We start from the raw sequence: 23,658 nt of genomic DNA on the forward strand, positions 1-23,658 counted from the left end.
TCTTGGGAGTCCCTTGGACTGCAAGGAGATCAAACCAGTCAATCAATCCTAAAGGAAATCAACCCTGAATATTCACTGGAGGACTGATGCTGACAGTGAAGCTCTGATACTTTGGCCATCTGATGTGAAGAGCTGACTTGTTGTTAAAGACCCCGATTCTGGAAAAGAATGAAGCCAGGAGGAGAAGGGATTGACAGAGGATGAGATCCTTGGATGGCATCACCAACTCAGTGGATGTGAGTCTCGAGCAAACTCTGGGAAATAGTGAAGGACAGAGGCCTTCCTTATTTATAGAGAGGCCTGGCCTATTGCAGTTCATGGCTTGGCAAAGTGTCAGACAGGACTGAGCTACTGAAAACAAGAAAAGTCATTAAAATCACTTCCTTCTCCTTACCAGGCCATTACATTACTATGTGATGGGCTAGTTTTGGTGTCCTCTGGTGGCAGTGTGAAAAACTACAACCTGAGGCAAGCCTTCAGTCTGGATATTGGAGGCTTGTGGCCTGAGAGAAGGCAATGGCACCCCACTCCAGTACTCTTGCTTGGAAAATCCCATGGACGGAGGAGCCTGGTGGGCTGCAGTCCATGGGGTCGTGAAGAGTCAGACACAACTGAGCGCCTTCACTTTCACTTTTCATTTTCATGCATTGGAGAAGGAAATGGCAACCCACTCCAGTGTTCTTGCCTGGAGAATCCCAGGGATGGAGGAGCCTGGTGGGCTGCCGTCTATGGGGTCACACAGAGTCGGACACGACTGAAGTGACTTAGCAGCAGCAGCAGCAGTGGCCTGAGAGGGGTAAGGGTATGGGGGTGAGGAGGTGGGTAGGAGAGGGGGGCCTCAGAACTCTCTGTGCAATTTGGACTTTTGCTAATTATGTTGTCTCTTAAAAGGTGGCCCACTTACTTTTGAAGAAGATTATGTAAAAAGAAGAAAAATATTTTAAAATAATGGAAAATTATCAATGGAAAAATACAAAAATTGATTTCAGAAAATCGGTAGATCTTAACATTCTTCTATGAGTAATGGGCAGATCAAGCAGGCAGAAAAATCACACAAGAAAATACAGTCAGACTGAATAGGCCTATATCTGTTAAATGAACTGAAACAATCCTTAATAACCTTTGAAGACTGAAAGCACAAAGTCCAGATGGATTCACTGGTGAGTTATACTAAACATTTGAGGAAGAAATCATATCAGTTCTCCACAATAACTATCTTTCTGAGAACAGAAGCAGAAGAAATGCTTCCTAGTTTATTCTAAGATGCCAATATTACTCTAATACCAAAACTAGACAAATAATATAATTAGAGAACAATAATTCTCATGAACATAAATGCAAAAACCCTCAACTAAAAATATTAACAAATTGAATCCATCTAAGTATAAGAAAGAATTATAACATGATAAGTGGAACCAACACCTATTCATGATAAAAACTCTCAGTAAATTAGGAATATTTGGGAACTCCTCAACCTGATAAAGAATATCTACACCAAAGCTATAGCTAACATCACATTTAATGGTGAGAAATGAAGTTTTCTCTCTTGGGCAAGGATGTCCTTTACCATCACTCTTTCAACATTGTGTGGGAAGTCCTAGTTAATTCAATTGGAAAAGAAAATAAAAGTTATACAAATTAGGAAGGAAGATATAAAACTGTCTTTGCTCTCAAATAACATGAAAATCTATGTCAAAACTTCTGAAAAATCAACAACAACAAAAAACTTCTGAAACTCATATGATTACAGTGAGATTTCAGGATACAAGTCCATTTCTTTCCAATATATCAGCAATGAACAAGTGGAATTTGTGTTTAACAACTTGATACAAAAAATAAATACCTATGTATAAATATAATAGCATATGTAAATGACCTATATAAGTAAAACTGCCAACCTCTGGAGAATGAAACCAAAGAAGAACTAAATAAAATATAGATATTCCATGTTCATGGAGAGAAATATACAATATTCTCAAGATGTCAGTTCTTTCCTACAAGGTATGTAGATTCAATGGCATATCAATTAAAATCCCAAGAAGTCATTTTGTGGATATTGATAAACTGATTCTAAAGTTTTTATGGGGAGGATAAAACTCAGACTAGCTAACATGATAATTAAGAATAAACTTGGGGGACTAACATTAACAACTGTAAGATTTATTATAAAGAAGCAGTTTTCAAGGTAGTGTGGTATTGTCAAAAGAATAGATTAAGAGATCAGTGTAACAGAATAGATAGCCTAGAAAAAGACCCACATAAATATGTTCAAAGGCAATAAAATGAGGTAAAGGTAGTCTTTCCAACAAACGGTGTGGGAATAACTAGATATCCACTTGCAAAAAATAAAAAGAAATATAGACTGAGACCTCACAGTTATCACAAAACCTAATTTAAAATGGATCTCAGACTTAAATGTAAAGGCAAAATTATAAAACTTCTAAACGATATCATAGGAGAAAACTTACCTGTTCTTGGGTTTGGCAATGACTTTTAGATACTACAGCAAAAGCATGATTCATTAAAGCAATAATGATAAGGTGAACTTTATTAAAATTAAAAACCTACACCATGCAAAAGACAATGTCAAAAGAATAAGACAAGTCTCAGACTGGAGAAAAATTACAAAAGACCCATCTGATAAAGGACTCTGGTCTGAAATATGCAAATGTTGTGTTAATTGTTCAGTCGGGTCCGACTCTTTGTGGCCCCACAAACTGTAGCAATACAGGCTTCTTTGTCTATGGGATTCTCCAAGCAAGAATACTTGAGTGGATTGCCACTCCCTTCTCCAGAGGATCTTCCTGACTTAGGAATCTTCTCCTGCAGTGAAGGTGGAGTCATTACCATTTGAGCTACAGGGAAGTCCTTAAAAATATGCAAAGAACCATTACAATTCAGCAATAAAACTGAACATCGTTCCTTGTGCTATACAGTAGGTCCTTGTTGGTTACCCATTTTAAAAATAGCAGTTGTACATATCACATGTAATACTAAAGGAAAATTTGGTAACACTTAAAAAAAAACACAATAAAAAACAATCTACTTAATAAAGGAGTAAACGTCTATCTTACCAAAGAAGATATACAGATAGCAAATAAGCATGTGAAAAGATGCTCCACATTACATGTCATCAGAGAAATGCAAATTAAAACAGCAATGAGGTACTCCTGAATAGCTATTAGAATCACCAAAATCTAGAGTAATGGCAACATTAAATGCTAGCAAGGATGTAAAACAACAGGAACTCTCATATATTGCTTGTGGGAATGAAAAATGGTTCAGGCATTTTGGAAGTCAGTTTGGCAGTTTCTTTAGGAAACTAAACCAGCTCTTAGTGTGTGTGTGTGTGTGTGTGTGTGTGTGTACATGCTCAGTCACTCAGTCATATCCTTTTCTTTGCAATTCCATAGACTATAGCCACCAGACTCCTCTCTCCATGAAGTTTTCTAGGCAAGGATACTGGAGTGAGTTGCCATTTCCTCCTCCAGGGGATCTTCCCAACTCAGGGATCTCTTGTCTCCTGTATTGACCGGTTCCTTACCATTAGCACCAGTGGGAAGCCCCTAGGAAGCTGTATGGTCTAGCAGTTGTACCAGGTATTTATCTAAAGGATTTGAAAAGCTATGTCCACAGCAAAACCTATACAAATATTTATAGCAAGTTTCTTCATAATTGCCAAAATTTGGAGGTAACTAAGGTGCCCTTCAGTAGGTATGGATATCCAGATAATGGAATGCTTTTCAGTGCTAAAAGTAAATGATCTATCAAACTGTGAAAAAATATGGAGGAAATTTATGGGCATATAATTAAGGGGAAGAAGTCAATCAGTAAAGTTTGCATCCTATAATTTTCAAAGATATAGAATTCTGGAAAAGACAAAACTATGGAGACAGTAAAAAGATCTATGTTGCCAGGGGTTGTTGTGGACAGAAATGAACATGCAAATCTCTGAGTATTTTCAAGACAGTGAAAATACTATTTTGGTGAATACATGTCATTACACATTTTTCCAACACATAGACTGTATCCAAAGTGGACCTTACCTGAACTATGGACTTTGAGTGACTTTGAGTGATTATAATGTATCAATATAGGTTAATAAATTGCAACAGATGTAGCACTCTAGTAAGTGATATTGATAATGGGGGAGGCAATTTGTGTGAGGGGCTGGGGAATATATAGGAAATCTCCATACCTTTCCATAATTTTGCTGTGAACCTAAAACTGTCCTAAAATATGATACATTCTTAAGCAGACTCTCAATGGATTGGGTAACAGTAAATGACAGGGAAAGAGAAAAAATAATTGCGATTTTAAAGACAAAATACATTGTCTAATCTGAACAGCTATATATATATATATATATATATATATATGAATCACCTCCTCCAAACAAAAATAAATAAATTCAGCCAAAACAAACAATAATAAAACACAATGAAGAGCCTCAGAGCTCAGAGATCCTTGGAGCTTTAACAAAATATCTAACATTTATGTCACTGAAATCCCAGATGGTAGATGGCAAGGCTGAAAAAGAACTCAAAGAAATAACACCTTTTCAAGTTTGTCAAAAGACATAATCCCCTTGATTCAAGAAGCTGAACAAATCCTAAATAGGGAACTGTAGAGAGATACACACTAATCCACATCATATCAAACTTCTGAAGGGAAAAGAGAAAAAAAAAAATCAAAATCAACAGGAGAATAACCCCATCCTAGGGGAAATTCAATTTAAATGCAGGAAATTTCACATCAGAAAAAAATGGAAGCAGATTTGTTTTTTCAAAAGTTGAAAGAAAAGAAGTATCAACCCATAATTTAATATCTATAAAAGAAAAATCAAAACATTATCAGATGGAGGGAAATGGAAAGATTTTTATCACGATAAAATGTACTTTAGAAGAGAGTTCTCCAAATAGGAACGAAATAATAAGTGAAGGAACTTTGAAATATTAAGAAGGGGAAAAAAGGAGTAAAAATGGGTAAGCACAAAGTATTTTCTGTCCCATATTATTTTGCAATATAATTGCTTTATAATGTTGTGTTAGTTTCTGCTGTACAACATCACACATCAACCATATGTGTAAATATGTGCCCTCCTTCCCTCCCCTCCCCCTCCTCCCCCCACTCCACCCCTTAGGTCCCCTCAGAACACTGAGCTTGCCCCCCTGTGCTCTACGGCAGCTTCTCACTAGCTAGCTGTTCTGCACATGGAAATGTGTATACTGCAATGTTACTCTCTCAATTCATCCTCCCCTCCCCTTCCCCTCCTATGTCTACAAGTTTGTTCTTTATGTCTGTGCCTCTATTACTGCTCTGCAAATAAGTCCATCTGTACTATCTTTCTGGATTCAATATATATGCATTCAATTCAGTTCAGTCACTCAGTTGTGTCCCACTTTTGTGACCCCATGGTGTTTGTGACCCCCTGGATATATGCCATTAATATATGATATTTGTTTTACTCTTTCTGACTTACTTTACTCTGTATGACAGACTCTAAGTTCATCCACATCACTTCAACTGACTCAATTTCATTCTTTTTTTCTGGCTGATTAATGTACCACTGAATATATGTCCACATCTTCTTTATCCATTCCTCTGTTAATGGACATCTAGGCTGCTTACATGTCCTGCGTATTATAAATAGTTAGTGTTGCAGTGAACACTGGGGTGCATATGTCTTTTTTTATGTGCTATATGTCTTATGATTTTCTCAGGCTATATTCTGAGTAGTAGGATTGTTGGGTCATATGGTAGTTCTGAGCTTCCCTGGTGGCTCAGTGGTGGAGAATCCGCTTGCCAGTTCAGCAGACATGGGTTCAATCCCTGGTTTAGGACGATCCCCTGGAGAAGGAAATGGCAACCCACTCCAGTATTCTTGCCTGGGAAATCCCAGGGACAGAGGAGCTTGGTGGGCTATAGTCCATGGGGTTGCAAAAAGTTGGACATGACTTAGCAACTGAGTACATGTGCATGGTAGTTCTGTGTTTAGCTTTTTCAGGAACTGCCTTATTATTCTCCACAGTGGCTATATCAATTTACATTCCCACCAACAGTATAGGAGGGTTGCCTTTTCTCCACACCCTCCCCAGCATTTATTGTTTGTAGATTTTTTTTTTTTTTTAATGATGGCCATTCATACCTGTGTGAGGTGATACCTCATTGTAGTTTTGATTTTCATTTCTCTAATAATTAGTGATCTTGAGCATCTTTACATGGATCTTTTGGTCATCTGTATGTTTTCTTTGGAGAGATACCTATTTAGATCTTCCATCTATTTTTTGATTGGATTTTTTGCTTTTTTGATATTGAGCTCCATAAGCTGTTTGTATGTTTTGGAGATAAATCCTTTGTCTGTTTCTTCATTTGCAAATATTTTTTTCCATTCTGAGGGTTGTCTTTTAATTTTGTTTATAGTTTCCTTTGCTGTGCAAAAGTTTTTTTAAGTTTAATTAGGTCCCGGTTGTTTATTTTTCTGTTTATTTTCATTATTTTAAGAAGTGGGGTATGTCAAAGAGCATTTTTCCTGTTTTCCTTTATAAGGCTCCTAGTGTTTGGCATTTCTCTTAATCCTGTATTGTTGAGATGAAATTTAAGAAATATTGGGTTTTTTTTTTGTTTTCTCCTTTTAAGATGATGAAAATATTTTTCTTTGTTTTCTTTTTCCTCTATAATATCCTCGTTGTTACCCCATGCACACTCATCTATCATTCTGCTTCATTCTGGGAAATTTTCATTAGGTACTCCCTAGATTATATTTCACCTTTTTATTTTCTATTTTGTTTGGTCACATAGAGTGACTCTCCATGATAGGCTTTTAGGTTCGTTGGTATTTTAGACCTACTGATCCCTTCCTTTTGAAGTCAATAATGAAGTAATAATATGTGTTCTATATGTTTTCAGTGGTTGTTATAGTTCCCCAAAACTTTGACTGGTATGTCCTTCATTTTGGCCTTTCATTTTTTAAAAGAAAGTCTCTTGTTTTGTTTTTAGCAGTTTTTCCCTGAATCCTACGCAGTTCTTCTTCTTCTAGGTGTGTTAGCACTTTAATTGAATGCAGCTTGTTCATTTACTTTGCCTATTAAGTTGCACACCTGGTTGGTTCTTTCTGCTGTGAATGTCTTTCTTTCCAGAGATTTTCAGCATTTGGATAGGTTTTCTCAAATGTAATTGTCCTGTACTACTCAGCAGTCCAGCATTCTGTTTTGTAAACCAAACTTTGAGGTGGTGTTGGTGGTTTAGTCGCTAAGTCTTGTCCGACTCTTTGCAAGCCCGTGAATTATAGCCCACCAGGCTCCTCTGTCCATGGGTTTCTCTAGGCAAGTATACTGGAGTGAGTTGCCATTCCTTCTCCAAAACTTTGAGGAGGAGACATCATTTATTTTTTTAAGTATCAGTAGATTATATTTATGCACTTATTTTTTCTACACGCATACTTTTCAGTGCAAGCAGTTCTGATAAAGTGATGAGACATAGTATCCCTGCTGTAGAATAAGTCTATTTCTTGTGATGGGGTATCTCCATTCGTGTTCAGTGATGTTAACCTTTTATCATGGTGTCTAAGTTTCCCTGTGGATTTACAGTAATTTATCCTACTCTGGAAACCTTCTAATGCATTAGCTACATATTGATAGAATTCAGCTTATTGGTTGTTTGATGTAACAGATTTTTTCCATTATCATCCCAATTTCACCCTTGAATTCCTTCATCACTGCTGGGTGATCAAAGGATCTCTTTTCTTTCTCCCTGTTTCTCACTCTGAGGCTTTTATTCTCTGTGTCCTGAGGTTGGATTTTGGGCTTTGCTATATGACTTATGAAAGCAATTGAGCATACACCTCTTTAATCATTCAGTTCCTACAACTTTACCATCTTCTTCTGAGAAATGTGAATTAGTCCCAAGGGTTTTTTAAGCTCCTTCTACCAAATAGAAATTTACATTTTCTGTTTCTTGGATCGATGTTTAGTCAGGACAAAATATGATTAATCTATAGTCAGCATTTTGCTTCTATTACAATAATTTATATCAATATTTCTGATCTTCCTCCCCACTTGACTGATAGTCTTCTCCCAACTTCTCTCCTTCCCACCTCTCTCTCTCTACATATATTTCTATCTCTCCTCCTTTCTTTCACCATATAATCCCTTTTCTGATCCCCCCCCACATAAATACAAACACACACTAAAACACAAAAACATTATTTATTGTTATTAAAATCCATCTTTCAAACAAAGTAGCTATTAATCTGTAAAGAAGTTAAGGTTAATACTTTTGGTGTCAAGCTCCCTGGATTTAAGCTATTAGGTATACATCTCCAGAGAAACAATTCACACCTGAATCCTCTCATTTATCAAAGGAAGATAAGAAAACCCCATATATCTCACAGTGCAATAGTTTAAACCTCATGGCCTAGTCACCTTAAATGAAAGTCTAATTAAAAGTATCATTTCTAATTCCATCTTGAGGTAAATGTTATTTGACAATAAAAATTTCAAGTATATCGTTAATATGAAAATTTTACTTCTTACTGATCAAACTTTAAACTTATTTCCTATTAATGAGTAAAAGCAACTTATATTTTATTACTAGTCAAAGTATGTTTTATAGATTTATCTATTCCCTAGCAAGATGGAAATTGATTTTATACAATCAGTGTCTTTTCCTTGCCTTTAGTCAGACAGCAGATTGAAAATCCTGTTATAACTGATCCCAGGACTCCTATTGCACTCATGGACAATGGTAGAATCTTTCTCAAAATTCAGATATGTGTTTTGACTTTTAGTAGGAGTAGATCTTTACCTAATCCTTAGTGATTCTCAATTTAATGTACATAGTTAACTCCTAACCTTCCACCATCATTTGAACACTCAAAGAGTTCAACTGAGAAATGCATTCTTCCAGTGAGCTTGGTTTTCTGTAAATTTTAGCCGAGGTATGTGCTCATAAGTCAGAAACTTCATCTTTTTTCTTACTTTAGTGTTTATTTCATCTTAGTTCACATGATAACATTCACTCCTTTGTTGATTCAGTATGTATTTATTGAGCAACTAGGATGGATCATGGATATGAGGCTTAAGAATACATAATTATAGAAACAAGGTGTAATCCACATCTATGTGGAGCTTATTGTATAATGGAAGAGGCAGATGTGAACAGAATAATCACAAAGATAAATATATTTAGTACTGTGAAGGAAAAGAATACTCTGCTATTAATAAAAATACACAGAACAAGAGGACTTGAATTAGCAGAAGACAGGGTTGGAAGAGCAGATAAGACAGCAATCTTCTCATGTGTTATTGATGTTTTTGAAGGGTGGACATAGTGGGTGATATTACAATTTTTTTTCTTTTTTTCTAAAAGTTTTCTTTTACATTGGAGCATAGTTGATTAACATTGTTGTGTTAGTTTCAGGTGTACAGCAGAATGATTCAGTTATACATGCACATATAGCTAGTCTTTTCCATGTTCTTTTACCGTTTAGGTCTTTACAGAATACTGAGCAGAGTACCCTGCACTATACAGTAGGTCATTTTTGGTTATCCATTTAAATATATCAAATTTATTTTATATGAACCCCAAGCATAGAAGACAGGAGAACTGAGTGTCTGTTAGAAAATGTTTCAGTATGTAATCTCTAGATTATGATGATAATATCCACAGAAAGGTAATATTACAGTTTATATTTCACAAGCTTTTAGTATGTAAAGCAGCATTCTGACAACTCAAGTCTGATTCAAGCTGAAAGGTTATAATTTAGGGAAACAAGTAATTTACACCTTGTAAAATTAAGATTATACATTTTCTGAAAATTTATTTTGTCATCAAACACCATATCCAGCCTCACATGTGGATGTGAAAGACATAAAATTAATAGCAAATTGAAATAAATTATATGTATCTTAAAACCTGTGACCTGCTACAACACACTTATATTTTCCTTTACTATGTGGGAAAAATCATAACATTTAAAAAAAGTTTTCTTTAAGGCATTTTAAACAATATAGGAAAAGTATTATATTAAAGTGAGTTACTACTTAAAAATAATTTTTATTATGGGAGATTTTCATGAAAAGATTAGCAATTTGTATTCACTGTCTCTAAAAATTTAGTTAATAAAAAAATGTCCTTGATTTTGCATTTTTGATGACAACTTGTAGGTTATTTGAAATGAAGAAGTATATGTAGTTTTCACTTATTGCAAGTTCAGATATTTGATTTGTTACTCACCTTGTCATAATTCATGGTCTATGAATGTTTGATCCAATGTTTAAGGTAGAGTGTGTACCATCATGAAGAAATCTCAATGAAATTCTTAAATGTTTAAATAAATTATCAAATAAAAATTGATTTTTTTGTTAGCAGGTAACTATTATTTTCACATGTATTCTTTCTAAGGAGCATTTATTAATCTGTATTGGACCAAGAAAAATACTTTGCAGATTCTTTGAGTGTAGGCAGAGGATGAGATGGTGGGATGGCATCACCGACTCAGTGAACATGAGTTTGGGTAGACTCCAGGAGTCCTTGATGGACAGGGAGGACTGGCGTGCTGCGGTCCATGGGGTCACAAAGAGTCAGACACGACTGAGCGATTAAACCGAACTGAACTGAGTGTAGTCTTATTTTAAAACTCTTTTTATTTATTTTACTTATTGCATACATATTCAGTTGCTTCAGTCATGTCTGCCAGACCTCTCTGTTCATGGAATTTCCCAGGAAAGAATACTAGAGTGGGTTGCCATTTCCTCCTCTGGGGTATCTTCCCAACCCAAGGTGTGAAGCCGCTTCTCCTGTGGCTCTTGCATTGGCAGGAGGATTCTTTATCACTGAGCCACCTGGCAAGCCCTACTTTTTTCTCATTAACTTTATTAAAGCACGTTACCTTGATTCATAGTTATGTTTTTGTTCTTTAGTTGCTAAGTCATGTCCTACTCTGTTATGACCCCGTGAACTGTAGCCCAGCAGGCTCCCCTGTCCATGGGATTTCCCAAGCAAGAATACTGCAGTAAGTTTCCATTTCCTTCTCCAGGCAATCTTCCCGACCGAGGGATCAAACCCAACCCTCCTTCATTGCCAGGCGTATTCTTTACCACTGAGCCACCAGGAGCTGGCTGGGACTAAAATCTGTGACTGCACAAGGGTGCACACAACAAAATTTACTAAGAAATAAACTCTGCTCCTTGCACCATCTAAGCTAATGTTACAAATTTTTCTTCTGTGAAACTCTACAGAGGTAGTATTATCAAACATAGACTTATAAATTAAATGCCTTTACATCACTGAGGCTAAGAACTTGCCAAAATGTACATACCTTTGAATTTTGGGAACTAAATTGGTGAAAATTCAATTTGAAACTTTAGCTGACTCTTAAATCTATTCTCCTTTGAAAGACTAGTATTAGTTCCTAAAATATTTAAATTTATGTAAGAAATGTAAATTTTGACTCATTATTCAAAATAAATAATTAATTTTGTAATTATAAATTTCAAAGAAAGACATTTGTATTTGTTTGTTGCTTATTTTCACAGAGAATCAAGTAGACATTTTATTTTAGCTCAGTTGTGTTTGTCTCTTATCTACACTGATCAATAATTATGAAATCTGTGTAATTACATGAATGTGGTTGAGGGATAATTGTGATGAGATGTAACAGATGTTAAACTATATTTCCAAAATTTAGAAAGAAAGCTTTTGCTTGTTAAATCATTCCCTCTCTCAACTTAGTCATTCATTGGCACCATGTATGTTTATTTTTTACATCAAAACTTTTGCTAACATCTCTTCAAAAGAGTGGTTTAATTTAAAAATGAATAATAAATCCTATATATATATATACACACATATACATGTATGTGTATATGAACACACATATACACACATATGTGGGCTTTCTCAGTAGCTCGGGTAGTAAAGAGTGAGTGAAGTCACTCAATTGTGTCCGACTCTTTGCCACCCCATGAACTGTAGACTACCAGGCTCCTCCATCCATGGGGTTTTCCAGGCAAGAATACTAGAGTGGGTTGCCATTTCCCTCTCCCAGGTAGTAAAGAATCCACCTGCAAATCAGGAGACCCCAGTTCAGTTCCTGGATTTGGAATATCCCCTGGAGTAGGGCTAGACTACTCACTTCAGTATTCTTGGTCTTCCCTGGTAGGTCAGATGGTAAAGAATCTGCCTGCCATGTGGGAGACCTGGGTTGGGAAGATACCCTGGAGGAGAGCATGGCAACGCACTCCAGTATTCTTGCCTGGAGCATCCCCATGGACAGAGAAGCCCGGTGGGTTACACAGTCCGTAGGATCACAGAGTTGGACATGACTAAGCACACACCTGTATATATATCTACATAAGTATATAAGCATGTAGTGCCATTATATTCCTTTGAAGTGAATTACTTTTGGGGATACCTTTGGTATTTCCCTTAAATTTTGATTCAAATATCTATTAAACTACTGAAAATAATTTAAAATTGTGGCTTCCCTGGTGGCTCAGATGGTAAAGTGTCTGCCTGCAATGCAGGAGATCTGGGTTCTATCCCTGGGTTGGGAAGATACCCTGAAGAAGGAAATGGAACCCCACTCCAGTACTCTTGCCTGGAAAACTCATGGACGGAGGAGCCTGGTAGGCTACAGTCCTTGGGGTTGCAAGGAGTTGGACATGACTGAGCAACTTCACTTTCTTTGCACTTTCAAGATAAAATTAAACGGACTTTTGGACTCAGAGAGAGAGGGAGAGGGTGGGATGATTTGGGAGAATGGCATTCTATCATGTATACTATCATGTAAAAATTGAATCGCCAGTCTATGTCTGACGCAGGATACAGCATGCTTGGGGCTGGTGCATGGGGATGACCCACAGAGATGTTATGGGGAGGGTGGTGGGAGGGGGTTTCATGTTTGGGAACACATGTAAGAATTAAAGATTTAAAAAAAAAAAAAACTAAAAAAAAAAATTAAATCATTTTCAGTATTTCATAGCCCTAAAAATGTAACATATTTTAAGAATTAGAAAAATACATTAGTAGCCACAAACCAGACCATTCTTTAAAATTTCTCAGTAACCCCATCCAGATCTCATATACTCAATAATATACTCAAGAGGCTACAGCTATTAATACAATGAATTCTTATTGTTTTACTGGGATAGGTAATGCTTTATTGCAATCATGATATTTGGTCTTCATTCTACTCTGAGGGCTTCCTAGGTGTTGCTGGTGGTAAAGAATCTGCCTGCCAATGCGGGAGATTTTAATGACACGGTTCAAGTCTTGGGTCAGGAAGATCCCCTGGAGGAGGGCATGGCAACCCACTCCAGTACTCTTGTCTGGAGAATCCCATCTATAGAGGAGCCTGGCGGGCTACAGTCTATGGGGTCGCAAAGAATCAGACACGACTGAAGCAACTTAACACAGCACAAACACTCTGCTCTACATTTGGCAGCTTATTCAAAATGCAATAGTCGTTAATGATGCTTCTCAAAAATCTTGCATGTAAACATTTCACATAAGTCATAATGTGATTATTATGCCTTTCTTCCAGTATTTTTAATAGATTAATTCTTCTAAATTCCTAGCTTCATATTAAAATACCTCCCAAGCTTTAAAAATCCTGCTACTGTTAAAAAAAAGAGAAAGTATCAGTGTATTAAGGGACAGGAGGGCGAAAGAGAATGGATTCTCTATCCTGCCAACTGCTCAGCATTCAATTGCTTTTAGAAAACTGGCCTCAGAACTACTGTTATTCAGGCCATTAGCAACATTTGCCTTGTTCTGGCCAAATGGAAAACAGCATCATTTGTGAGATGTAGAAACTCCTCTGAAAGAACTTTAAAAAAGCCAGTTTTATATATAACGATTATACATAATAGAATTATGGGAGACCAGTATTGATTATTAGTGGCCTTTCTTAAGATCAGTATGATTTTACAGATGCAATTAGAAGGTTATTGCTGCTAAAGATTGGCAAGTTAATTTATAATTCTTAGGCTAGAATTGTCCACACATTAGTTCTTGGGCAATATATTTTGTTTAACATTCTGTTGTGTCTCCAAGTTTTAATGAATATCGACAGAATTAAAATTTCAAGCCAACAAATGTAGTATCATGAAAAGTAATGTAATAATAGATTTTAGGACTTCACAAAACAACTTTATTTAGTGTAAATTAGCAGTTAAAGATAAACCTTTTCAGCAAATATATAAATTCATTTCATCGATATTTTTATTTTGCCCTTCCTTTGGTAGTGAGTACAAAATATCTAATATCAACCATGGTAAATTCTGTATTTTTCAGGAACCAAGTATACATGTGTAATTTTAAAGAAAGCATGGTAGTTAACTGTAAGTCAAGTGTAAGTGCAAGTCAATTGTACTGAGTACATTTATGTATTCACACAGAATGTAAATACAAATAAGAAAGGTCAATGGCAATGTGGAAATGATGTAACCATTATTTAAATGGAATTTGTTGATGTCATTCAGGTTTTCTAATCTTTTTTATGAGATGGGTAGGGATAAAATTATAATAAATATGGTTGTAGAAAAGTAAACAAGGACACACATAATAAATGATGCTTGCAAGTTCGAATTTTTAGCAGCAAACATGCAGCTCTAATCAACTAATGGAGGCCCCTTAGAGCCAAAGAAAACAATTTCAAAGTAATGTTCTGGCTGAACTGGTTATAATCCATTTGACTGTTCTACAAAATAGTGGTGCTTATAAACGGGCTGAGTTAAACTAAACAATGATGATTGTGGTGATGTCACTTAAAGACTTCCAAAAGTTATAGTGAGATGACATTTATGTTCTATGAAGGCTTCAGGTAGAATATAGCATTTAGTTAGATATAACAATGTTCTTATTTAATATAAACATAATGCATCTGGATAGAATCCTGAGATGCCTTTAGGTAAAATGCTCTTATTATGATAATCTTATCAGGCAGCGTGTTTTCAATTCAGCACTCTATTGCTTTGTTTTTCCAAAGTTTAATGAATGCATGGTCTAGTTCCAACTGAAGTGAATTTATTCTTCAGGAAAGAAAAAAAAAAAAAAAACTGTACCCATTAATTTCTTATTCATGTACAACCATTAGTTCCTTGTTGTCTTCTCAAGTTACCTCAAATTTAAAATACTTGATTTTAGCCATGATATTGCTAGAAAGCAAGCAAACAAACGACCAGCTCTGTAATCTTGGTAGATTACATGACAAGCTCTCTTTTTACTTCATTCTCATGTTCATCCTAAGAAGGTGCAGGACCAGTGGTTGAAGGATAGGGGCTTGAATCATCTTTCTTGATCAGGGTTCCAAGCTGATTGTCCAGGCTAACCTACATGCTCACGCTTTTTTGATCACAGTAAGATGCACGGCCATACTGACTTTAAAGAACACCGATAAATGCAATCATACTTGGGCTCAGGTGAAAGAGGCATATTATTTGAATTAATATCTGTGTCTACAGCTCACAGTATGGTACTTAACTGTCCAGAGATTATTTCCTTCACATGAAGTGCTCTTATCACCACTTCTGAGGATGATTTCAGTATGTTCTAAGTAGGTTTTCACCAAAAATTTATAGAGATTATAGCAGTGATCATATATCATTACAACACAAGCAAAATGTGAATAGCAATAAGAGTTCTCAGATCTCACACCAATATTTGTGTTAATAGAAAGTATAATATTTCATTCTTTATATGAAAAATATTTTTAAAAAACTAGGAGAAGAATTTAAATAAAGCTTTGAAAATTAAAACAATTTACTGCAGTTACTAACAATCCTGTTTTTTAAATTCATTTATTTATCCATTTAGTTAGTTGGTTGACTGGTTAATTAGTTTTTTCAAAGGATTTGTCCTTTACTCTTGGTGTTGTATGACAGTGAGAATAAATTAACCTGATGGTATGGCAAAGTGTTTTGTCCCACTGAAATGTCAGAAGGTGAATTGAGACCATAAACATAATCGGTGTTAACAGACTGACATAATAAAAAGCATCCGATAAGATGAAGAAAGCTGCCTGGAAGATTGTCCATAGTCTTCAACTCTTAATAGCCATGTGAGATGTGCATATCTAAGGAAAGACAAAACATATTTTAAATGAGTTAGATTAGTAACATTTATATCAAGGAATTGGGCCGAAGGGTTATGTTCATTAAGTTATTGTCCCACTTGTGTTCTTGCACATTGTGAAGGCTTTGCAATTTATTCATTCATGTTACACTTCACTAAGTATAATTTTGGAACTGTTGAAGTCAGAGGTTTTCTTCTATTCATCTATATTACTAGCAAGATTTCTGGTAGCTACGACAATAAGTAGCAAACCATTAGTAAATTTTCTTCTTAAATTAATGTCATAAGCTGAGTTCAGAAATTGATTTAAATTTAAGAAGAACAAGCTAAAGAAAGTTGCAGATATTTCAAGTCAGAATAGATTATGGGTTGGTACTGATCATGGGTTGCTGGTATACACTGACTAATTGTCAAAAAAAAGAAGGGAGGCTGGGATTGCACTCTTCCACTATGTATTTACCTACAGTCATCTAGCAAGAAATAGCAATTTAGAAAGAGTTTGTACAGGTTGTAAAAAAAAAAAAATCACCATCAAAAATTTGTCTTGGTTATTTAAAGTCCAATTACTTCACTTAGCAATTTGTATCTTATCTTATGAGTATTTGTCAATGCATATGAGTTTATAAATCTGTTCATTTAAACCATTGAAAAAGATATACCGTAACTTTAGTTTCAAGCTATGTTACTCTCTCTTGATAAAATTATACAATCTTTTCAGCAAATAAAAAAGTAGCTGCTGGGGAGTAAAGTTTTGAAATTAATGAGCAACTATTATTTAGATCATGGTTTAATAAATAACTTTTAGAAGCACTGTTTTATTTTATACCTTATGTCACAAAACACTAAAACCTTAATATTTTGAATATATATTTCTATTTGTATATTCTACATGTATATCAAACACACACATGCACAAATAAATTCAGGTAAATCTCTTACAAAATGAAAAAAAATAGGAAATTACTGTTATCAATCAGGTTTGGGAAGATAATAACAACAACATTCTTATTCTCTTCTGAGGAAACATGAAATAATAAATCCAGTAATAAACTTCCAAAATTTACTGAAAAGGAGTTTTAAAATTTACTCAAAGTAAATTTGACTTAAAGCAACACACCAAATGATCTAATCAGTAGTTTTCTTCAAAATACGATCCCAGGAATAGCAGTATTAGCATCCCTAGTTGAATGTGCAAACTCTTGACACCATCCGAGGCCTAATGAATCAGAAACTCTGGGATGGAGTCTCCAGGTGATTCTAATAGGTCCTGATATTTGAGAACCGTTGGCATGATCATACTATTTAAAGTTGTTGGGATCTGCTGATTTACAGAGGTGGTAGCAGGTGTGTCTCAATGAAGGCAACATTTTCAGGCTGGTCTTACCTAGATTCCTCAGTGAATCTTGTAATTAGTTTCCGAAAGACTGGATGGATTGTTTGGCTGCCAAATGTGTATCAGAGGAACAAATGATTCATGGTTAGAGACTCCATCAGGGACGTGGTTCTTGGTCCTCCTGCTGCTGCTGCTAAGTCACTTCAGTCGTGTCCGACTCTGTGTGACCCCATAGACGGCAGCCCACTGGCTTCCTCGTCCCTGGGATTCTCCAGGCAAGAACACTGGAGTGGGTTGCCATTTCCTTCTCCAGTGCATGAAAGTGAAAAGTGAAAATGAGGTCGCTCAGTCTTGTCCGACCCTCAGTGGCCCCATAAACCACAGCTTTCCAGGCTCTGTCCATGGGATTTTCCAGGCAAGAGTACTGGAGTGGGGTGCCATTGCCTTCTCTGGGTTCTTGGTAATGGAAGTGTTTATTTACCATTCTTCATTATTCTGTGTAAATCTTTTCTGTGCCTCCCCACAACTAGTCTCTTGTATTTTTCCTTTAATGACTGCCTAAGTGTCAAATAGCACCGCTCTGGAGTTGCCCTCTCTGGTCACTTATGATAAAATAGGGCCATCTTGCCTATGGGCCGTCACAATAGGCTGCCTGTGGTAGCTTTCAGCACTTGTCACAATCTGAATGTGTTTAAAATTTAACATCTTTGTTCTTAAAACTGTCCCTAGAATGTGAACTCCATTTAGAGTCTAGTTCACAGATGTATTGGACAAGGAAATGGCAACCCACTCCAGTATTCTTGCCTGGAGAATCCCATGGATGGAGAAGCCTGGTAGGACACAACTGAGCGACTTCACTTTCACAGATGTATCTTTATCATGCACTTTTTTGTAGGGCATTACAGGTATATTTTGTAGGCAAAAATGTAAATAAATATGGCACCTATTTATACAATATTTAATCAGCATTTTATTTGCTAAGTAGTAACGAGGTCAAATGACACAAATAGGTGATTTTAAATCTAGTAAAGGGAAATCTTCTCTGCAGAAGCTACTTGAGATTTATCAGATCATTCCTGAAGGGGGAAAAGAAAATCTGTGTAGTTAATATCAGGCAATCTAGTTCAGCATAGTCATTTTCTAAAATATTATTAGGTTGGCTTTAACTCAATATAAATATAAACATTTTTATATAAATCTTTTATATTCATATTTGCTATTTCTCTGATTTGACCAAATTCAGCTTAAAAGTAGTTTTGCTTCTTGAGTAATTGCTGATTAAGTTGAATTGGGGTTTCAGAATATACTGTACACAACAATTATTACAAGAACTAGTTTCTTTGTTGATCATATTTTTAAAAATTCTTCTAAGCTCCTTAATATTCTTGAAGTCTTACAAGTTTCCAATCTAAACTGAATAGAAAAAGAATCATTAATGATAAAAATAAATTTAATCTTTTTTCAACTTCCATTGGAAAATAATAAAATATTGCTTTTGTTTCCTTTTAAAAAATAATTCTACATTAATATTCTACACATAATGAAATCATTTTTATAAGTACATAATTCCTTAGGAAAAAAAAATCAGTGGAAGCTGTTTACTTTAAGTGGTTTATTTTTCCTCTACACGACTTGGTTTCGGAATAGTCACTCAGCTACATAAATTATAAATATTGCTTCTCCTACTCATAGCACATGCAGTATTGTTACAAGCAAAAATCATTGTAATGTAGTGATTCCAGCAAAACTACCAAGTGAACTTTTCAAATGAAAACATTCAGATAGATTATGTATTTATGAATAAAAATAAATTTGCTTTTCAGGGAGTTTGGCCGCTGGAAAGTAAATAACCTTGCAGTTGAGAGAAGAAATTTCCTTGGCTCCCCTCTGCCTCTTGCCCCTGAATTCTTCCGCAACATAAGACTTTTGGGACGTCGACCTACCCTTCAGCAAATCACAGAAAATCTTATCAAGAAATATGGGACGCATTTCTTGCTCTCTGCTACTCTGGGAGGTACGACTCTTTGAAATATTTGTGCCTGTGTGTGCTTGTGCATAAAACTGTATAAGTCAAGGAACAGTGTTGGTTCATCCAAATTGCTGCAGTTTGAATAATCTTAGATGTCATTCATTAACTTAATCAGCACATTTATTGAATTACTGCTAAATATCTTGTATGGTGTTCACAAGGGTGGGGTAGAGGATTGTCACTTAGTTTCTGCCTGAAAGTAATTAACAGTCTAATAACAGACTAAATATAGGCATAGTTATGATACTCTATAATGCAAGATGATATGCCAAATTTTGTTTAAATTTGAATAATAAGCATTCTAGTCACAGATGGGACTCTGTTTTCAGAGAGCAGGAAAGGTCCTGAAGTAAAAATTAAAATTCCAAAATTACATTTTTAGAGCTATTTTAACATTTCTGATTGTGGTTGATATATGATATGAAGAGGGTATCATATGATATATGATATTAAAAGAGTATTTCATTGAAATAAATATCAGTGAAGATGCATAATATGAAAATAGAGATAAATAATATTACTTCTTCCTCCATGTGATTAAATATCATTACATGTGTTTTATCATGGTGATATATAATTCAGTATTTTGAATACATGTAAATGATTTGGGGGGAGATAATGTATAATAGGAAGAAAATGATATTTTTCTAAAATTTAAATGTATACCAGAATTCCATATATTTAATAATGTTTTATAGAACTTTAATGTCCAAATATTCCATTTAAAATGGATGTTACTCTTTCCTGTAAAGAGGACCATTGGACAAAATTGGGTAGGAATCACCATGGAAACAGTGATTCCCTGCCCCCTTGTCAATTTCTTAGGAAGTGTATGGAAGACAGACAGACTGATTCACACTAACGGTGAAGTGATGTGAAAGACCACCTGCCCTTTATTTTTCCTGTCTTAGCTGGATGGCATCACCGACTCGATGGACATGAGTTTAAGTGAACTCTGTGAGTTGGTGATGGACAGGGAGGCCTGGCATGCTGTGATTCATGGGGTCACAGAGTTGGACATGACTGAGCAAATGAACTGAACTGGGAACATGTATATTTTTCCCTTTTTCCTGCCAATCCAGACTGTCACCAAGTCACATCAGTTTATTTTTCCAAAAAATATCCTGTATCAAATTCTTTTCTGACTCCCACCCCAGTGTCCCTAGACAAGTGACCATCATGTTTCCTCTAGATTACTCCTAAGGTTCATCCTTTGCACACATCTTTGTAAAACTTGAGTTTTTTAACTCAACCTACAATTAGCCACTTGATATGAAATCCACATGTCTTTCTGTGGTTTCTTAAAGCACCACATGAGTGATCTGCCACTTGCTTTCATCTGAAACTTCATCTGACCATTCTCCTGATTGTGCTTGATTTTTCAGCCACAAGGAAACTTCACATTTTTCTGCTCAAATGTTACTCTCAGAGGGGAGTAACATTGCTGATCAGCAATAGTGCCTATAGACCACCAAGAGTCTACTATTTCATTGTCTCATTTTACATTCTTCATAGTATTTATTATTATGTGAAAAAATTATCTATGTGTTTCCTGGTTTATCATCTGTCATTCCTGCATATTTTCTTAAAGACAGGAATCTTTCCTGTATTTGTTACTAATTTACCACCCACAGTTATTGTGGATGGAAAATACCAATGTCTAAACAAAGCATGTTGCAGCCATCAAGTCATCAGTCACTACAGCCACCCAAGCTGTGCACCCTGATGGGATTCCTGACAGAGAAGGAGGATACTGGCCCTAGATAGTTAAAGTGCATATCAGAGGAACGATTTCAATTAGCATAGACTCTTGCATCTTCCCATACATAGAAAAGTGCTAAATTCATTAACCTAAATTTCTTTTTTAAACTTTTTGAACTTCTTTTTAAAACTGAATTTCAGTTTTTTCAACTTTTCTTTAATTAATAGTAATTTTTTGATATTCCATTATCTGATTTTTGTTGCAGAACTCCTATGTATCCTGACTCCTCCCTTCTCTTTTCAGAGCAGTCCCTCAGAGTGACCTCAGAGACTATCTTCTGGGCTTAGGTCCTTAATTTTGTCGACCAAATAAAACTTAATTTTCAGCTGCTGCATTGTGCAGTTTTTTCAATCAACATTATAGTAGTGCTGGGCACACAATAAGTTCTCTTTAAATATTTGTTAAATTTTTAAATGAATAAGTGAAACTACACTTTGCTAGGAAGCTGAGACTGCCCAGTCCACTAGATAAATGTCAAAATGATGAAATATACGATAGAGGATACTTGAGGTCTAATTCAGGAAGAAGACTGAATGAAAGAAGCAAATCCATGGAGCCAGAATGGGTCAGTTAAACTAACAGATTCAGAATTGGAGAGAATCAGGATAAGAGGGAGAGCAGGTGAGCCAGGTATGGGGAGGGTGAAAAAGAGAGATCCCTGGACACACTAAAGAAGCAAGCCTGCCATGGAACCCTGAGGAATTAAATGTAGAAGAAAGAGGTAGTCCAAGCAGACAGAAAAGTTTAGCTGTAATGCACATTCTTTCTCCATTACCTTCCTCCATAAATAAATAATACTAAAATAATGAGATAAAGAGATCAGACAAGCCTGTTGTTGAATCCTGACTCTTTTTAAATTTTAAACAAATTGTGAGACCTTAAAAACAAGTAATTTTTTTTTGTTTGTTTTTTTTGTTTTTTTTTTTTAATAAAAAATGGGGGAGAGTAATGCCTGTGTGACAGGGACATGGGAAGATTAGTGTAAGTGCCATAAACAAGCCATGCATTTATGTAATTGCTGTTGTTATTATAGCACTGTAGATGGCAAAACAATGACAAAAAATATCCCCATAATTGTGAAAACTGATTCTTTGAAAGTTATGTCTATTTGGCTTTGTAATGACAATGGTTATTATTACAATAAAATCTGAAGTGAAAGTCAAAATTAAATTATTTCTATAACACCTCCTTTTAAAAAGTTCAGTGTTCTTGCAACACACACCATACTAGGTTTCATTACATCAACAATACAGAGTTCCCAGAAGAATTTCAGAGCATGAAATATATTCTTCAAATAAGAAAGGAAGGAAGTGACAAAGGGGGAAACAGAAGAGATCAAAAGTAGAGATGATTCTCAGGGATAATTTGTTCCTTAGCAACAAAACTATGGTGACTTTTTGATTTCATTGTTTTGGCATTATGGTGTCACATTGTCACCTTAAGATACCTTTTGTTTTTTATATGTTTTTGGCTTGTTTTTATAAACATGGTTGATGAAAACCTTTGTGGTAAATTACTTTTTAAGGTTGATTATTTGTTAATGACAATCTACTTTCTCAAAATTGATTTACTTCAGTTACCTAAAAGTTCTATTCAAGCATTGTCTTCCATGGAGGGTTGGGGGAAAGAATAGAATCAGCACCCTCATTTGCTGTCTAATCTCCGACTATCCTTTGGATTTAGTATTCCTGGTATTTTCTGTTGAAATTATTTTTTTCCTCTTTAAATGTTACTTATATTTTCCTTCAGAAATCTCTCTGTTGGGTGATGTTAATAATTTAGTTAAAATCTATGAAATTAGTTTAGTAGCTTAAGGATATAAACTATTAGCAATTAAAATGTATACTAGGTTGATTTCAGCCATTTTTAAAATTATTGCTATTGTAATGGCACTCTTTTTTGCTCCTATAAGTGTATTTTAATTTCATATGTTTTACCTGACTGAACATGAAATTGTATTACTCCATTTTTTAAAAATGAGACTGATGGTGTTTAACTTGAGTAAGTTCTCTTTCTCTCTCATTAAATGACCAAGACTGAAGAACAACTCTAATATTAACACTGAGGATGTCAGGTATACACGCAAGATGTTTTAAATAAAAAGCCAGGTTTTAAAATTTTATTTTTATGGTTTAATTGAAATATAGTTGATTTGAAATATGTTAATTTCTTCCTTACAGTAAAATGATTCAGTTATACAGATATATATATACATTATTTTTAATGTTGGTTTTCATTATGGTTTATCACAGAATATTAAATACAGTTCTCTGTGCTATACAGTAGGACCTTGTTGTTTATCCAGTCTATATATACTACTTTGCATCTGAAAACTCATTACTTTATAAGTAGATGCTTTCTAAGTAACTAGACCTTCAACTAAATTTAAACATTTTTCAAAACAAGTTGAGTGTAAAATACTCTTTACCAGCATTAAAGTGATGAAAAGGAAATAAA

At 35.1% G+C, this 23,658-nt stretch overlaps 1 protein-coding gene across 2 annotated transcripts in view; it reads left to right on the forward strand.

Annotated features, from left to right (window-relative positions):
* The window catches only part of BRINP3 (BMP/retinoic acid inducible neural specific 3), a 449,727-nt gene that overhangs the window by 191,718 nt on the left and 234,351 nt on the right, over positions 1–23,658 (forward strand). The window contains exon 2 of one of the 2 annotated variants that reach the window (XM_068986582.1): positions 19,234–19,424. The exons of the other annotated variant lie outside the window; for it this stretch is intronic. Within the exon in view, the coding sequence (XP_068842683.1) occupies positions 19,234–19,424 (191 nt within the window). The remainder of the gene's footprint in view (positions 1–19,233; positions 19,425–23,658) is intronic. 2 annotated transcript variants of the gene reach the window in all.

This window comes from Capricornis sumatraensis, chromosome 14 (assembly GCF_032405125.1).
Source record: "Capricornis sumatraensis isolate serow.1 chromosome 14, serow.2, whole genome shotgun sequence".
Lineage (NCBI taxonomy): Eukaryota > Metazoa > Chordata > Mammalia > Artiodactyla > Bovidae > Capricornis > Capricornis sumatraensis.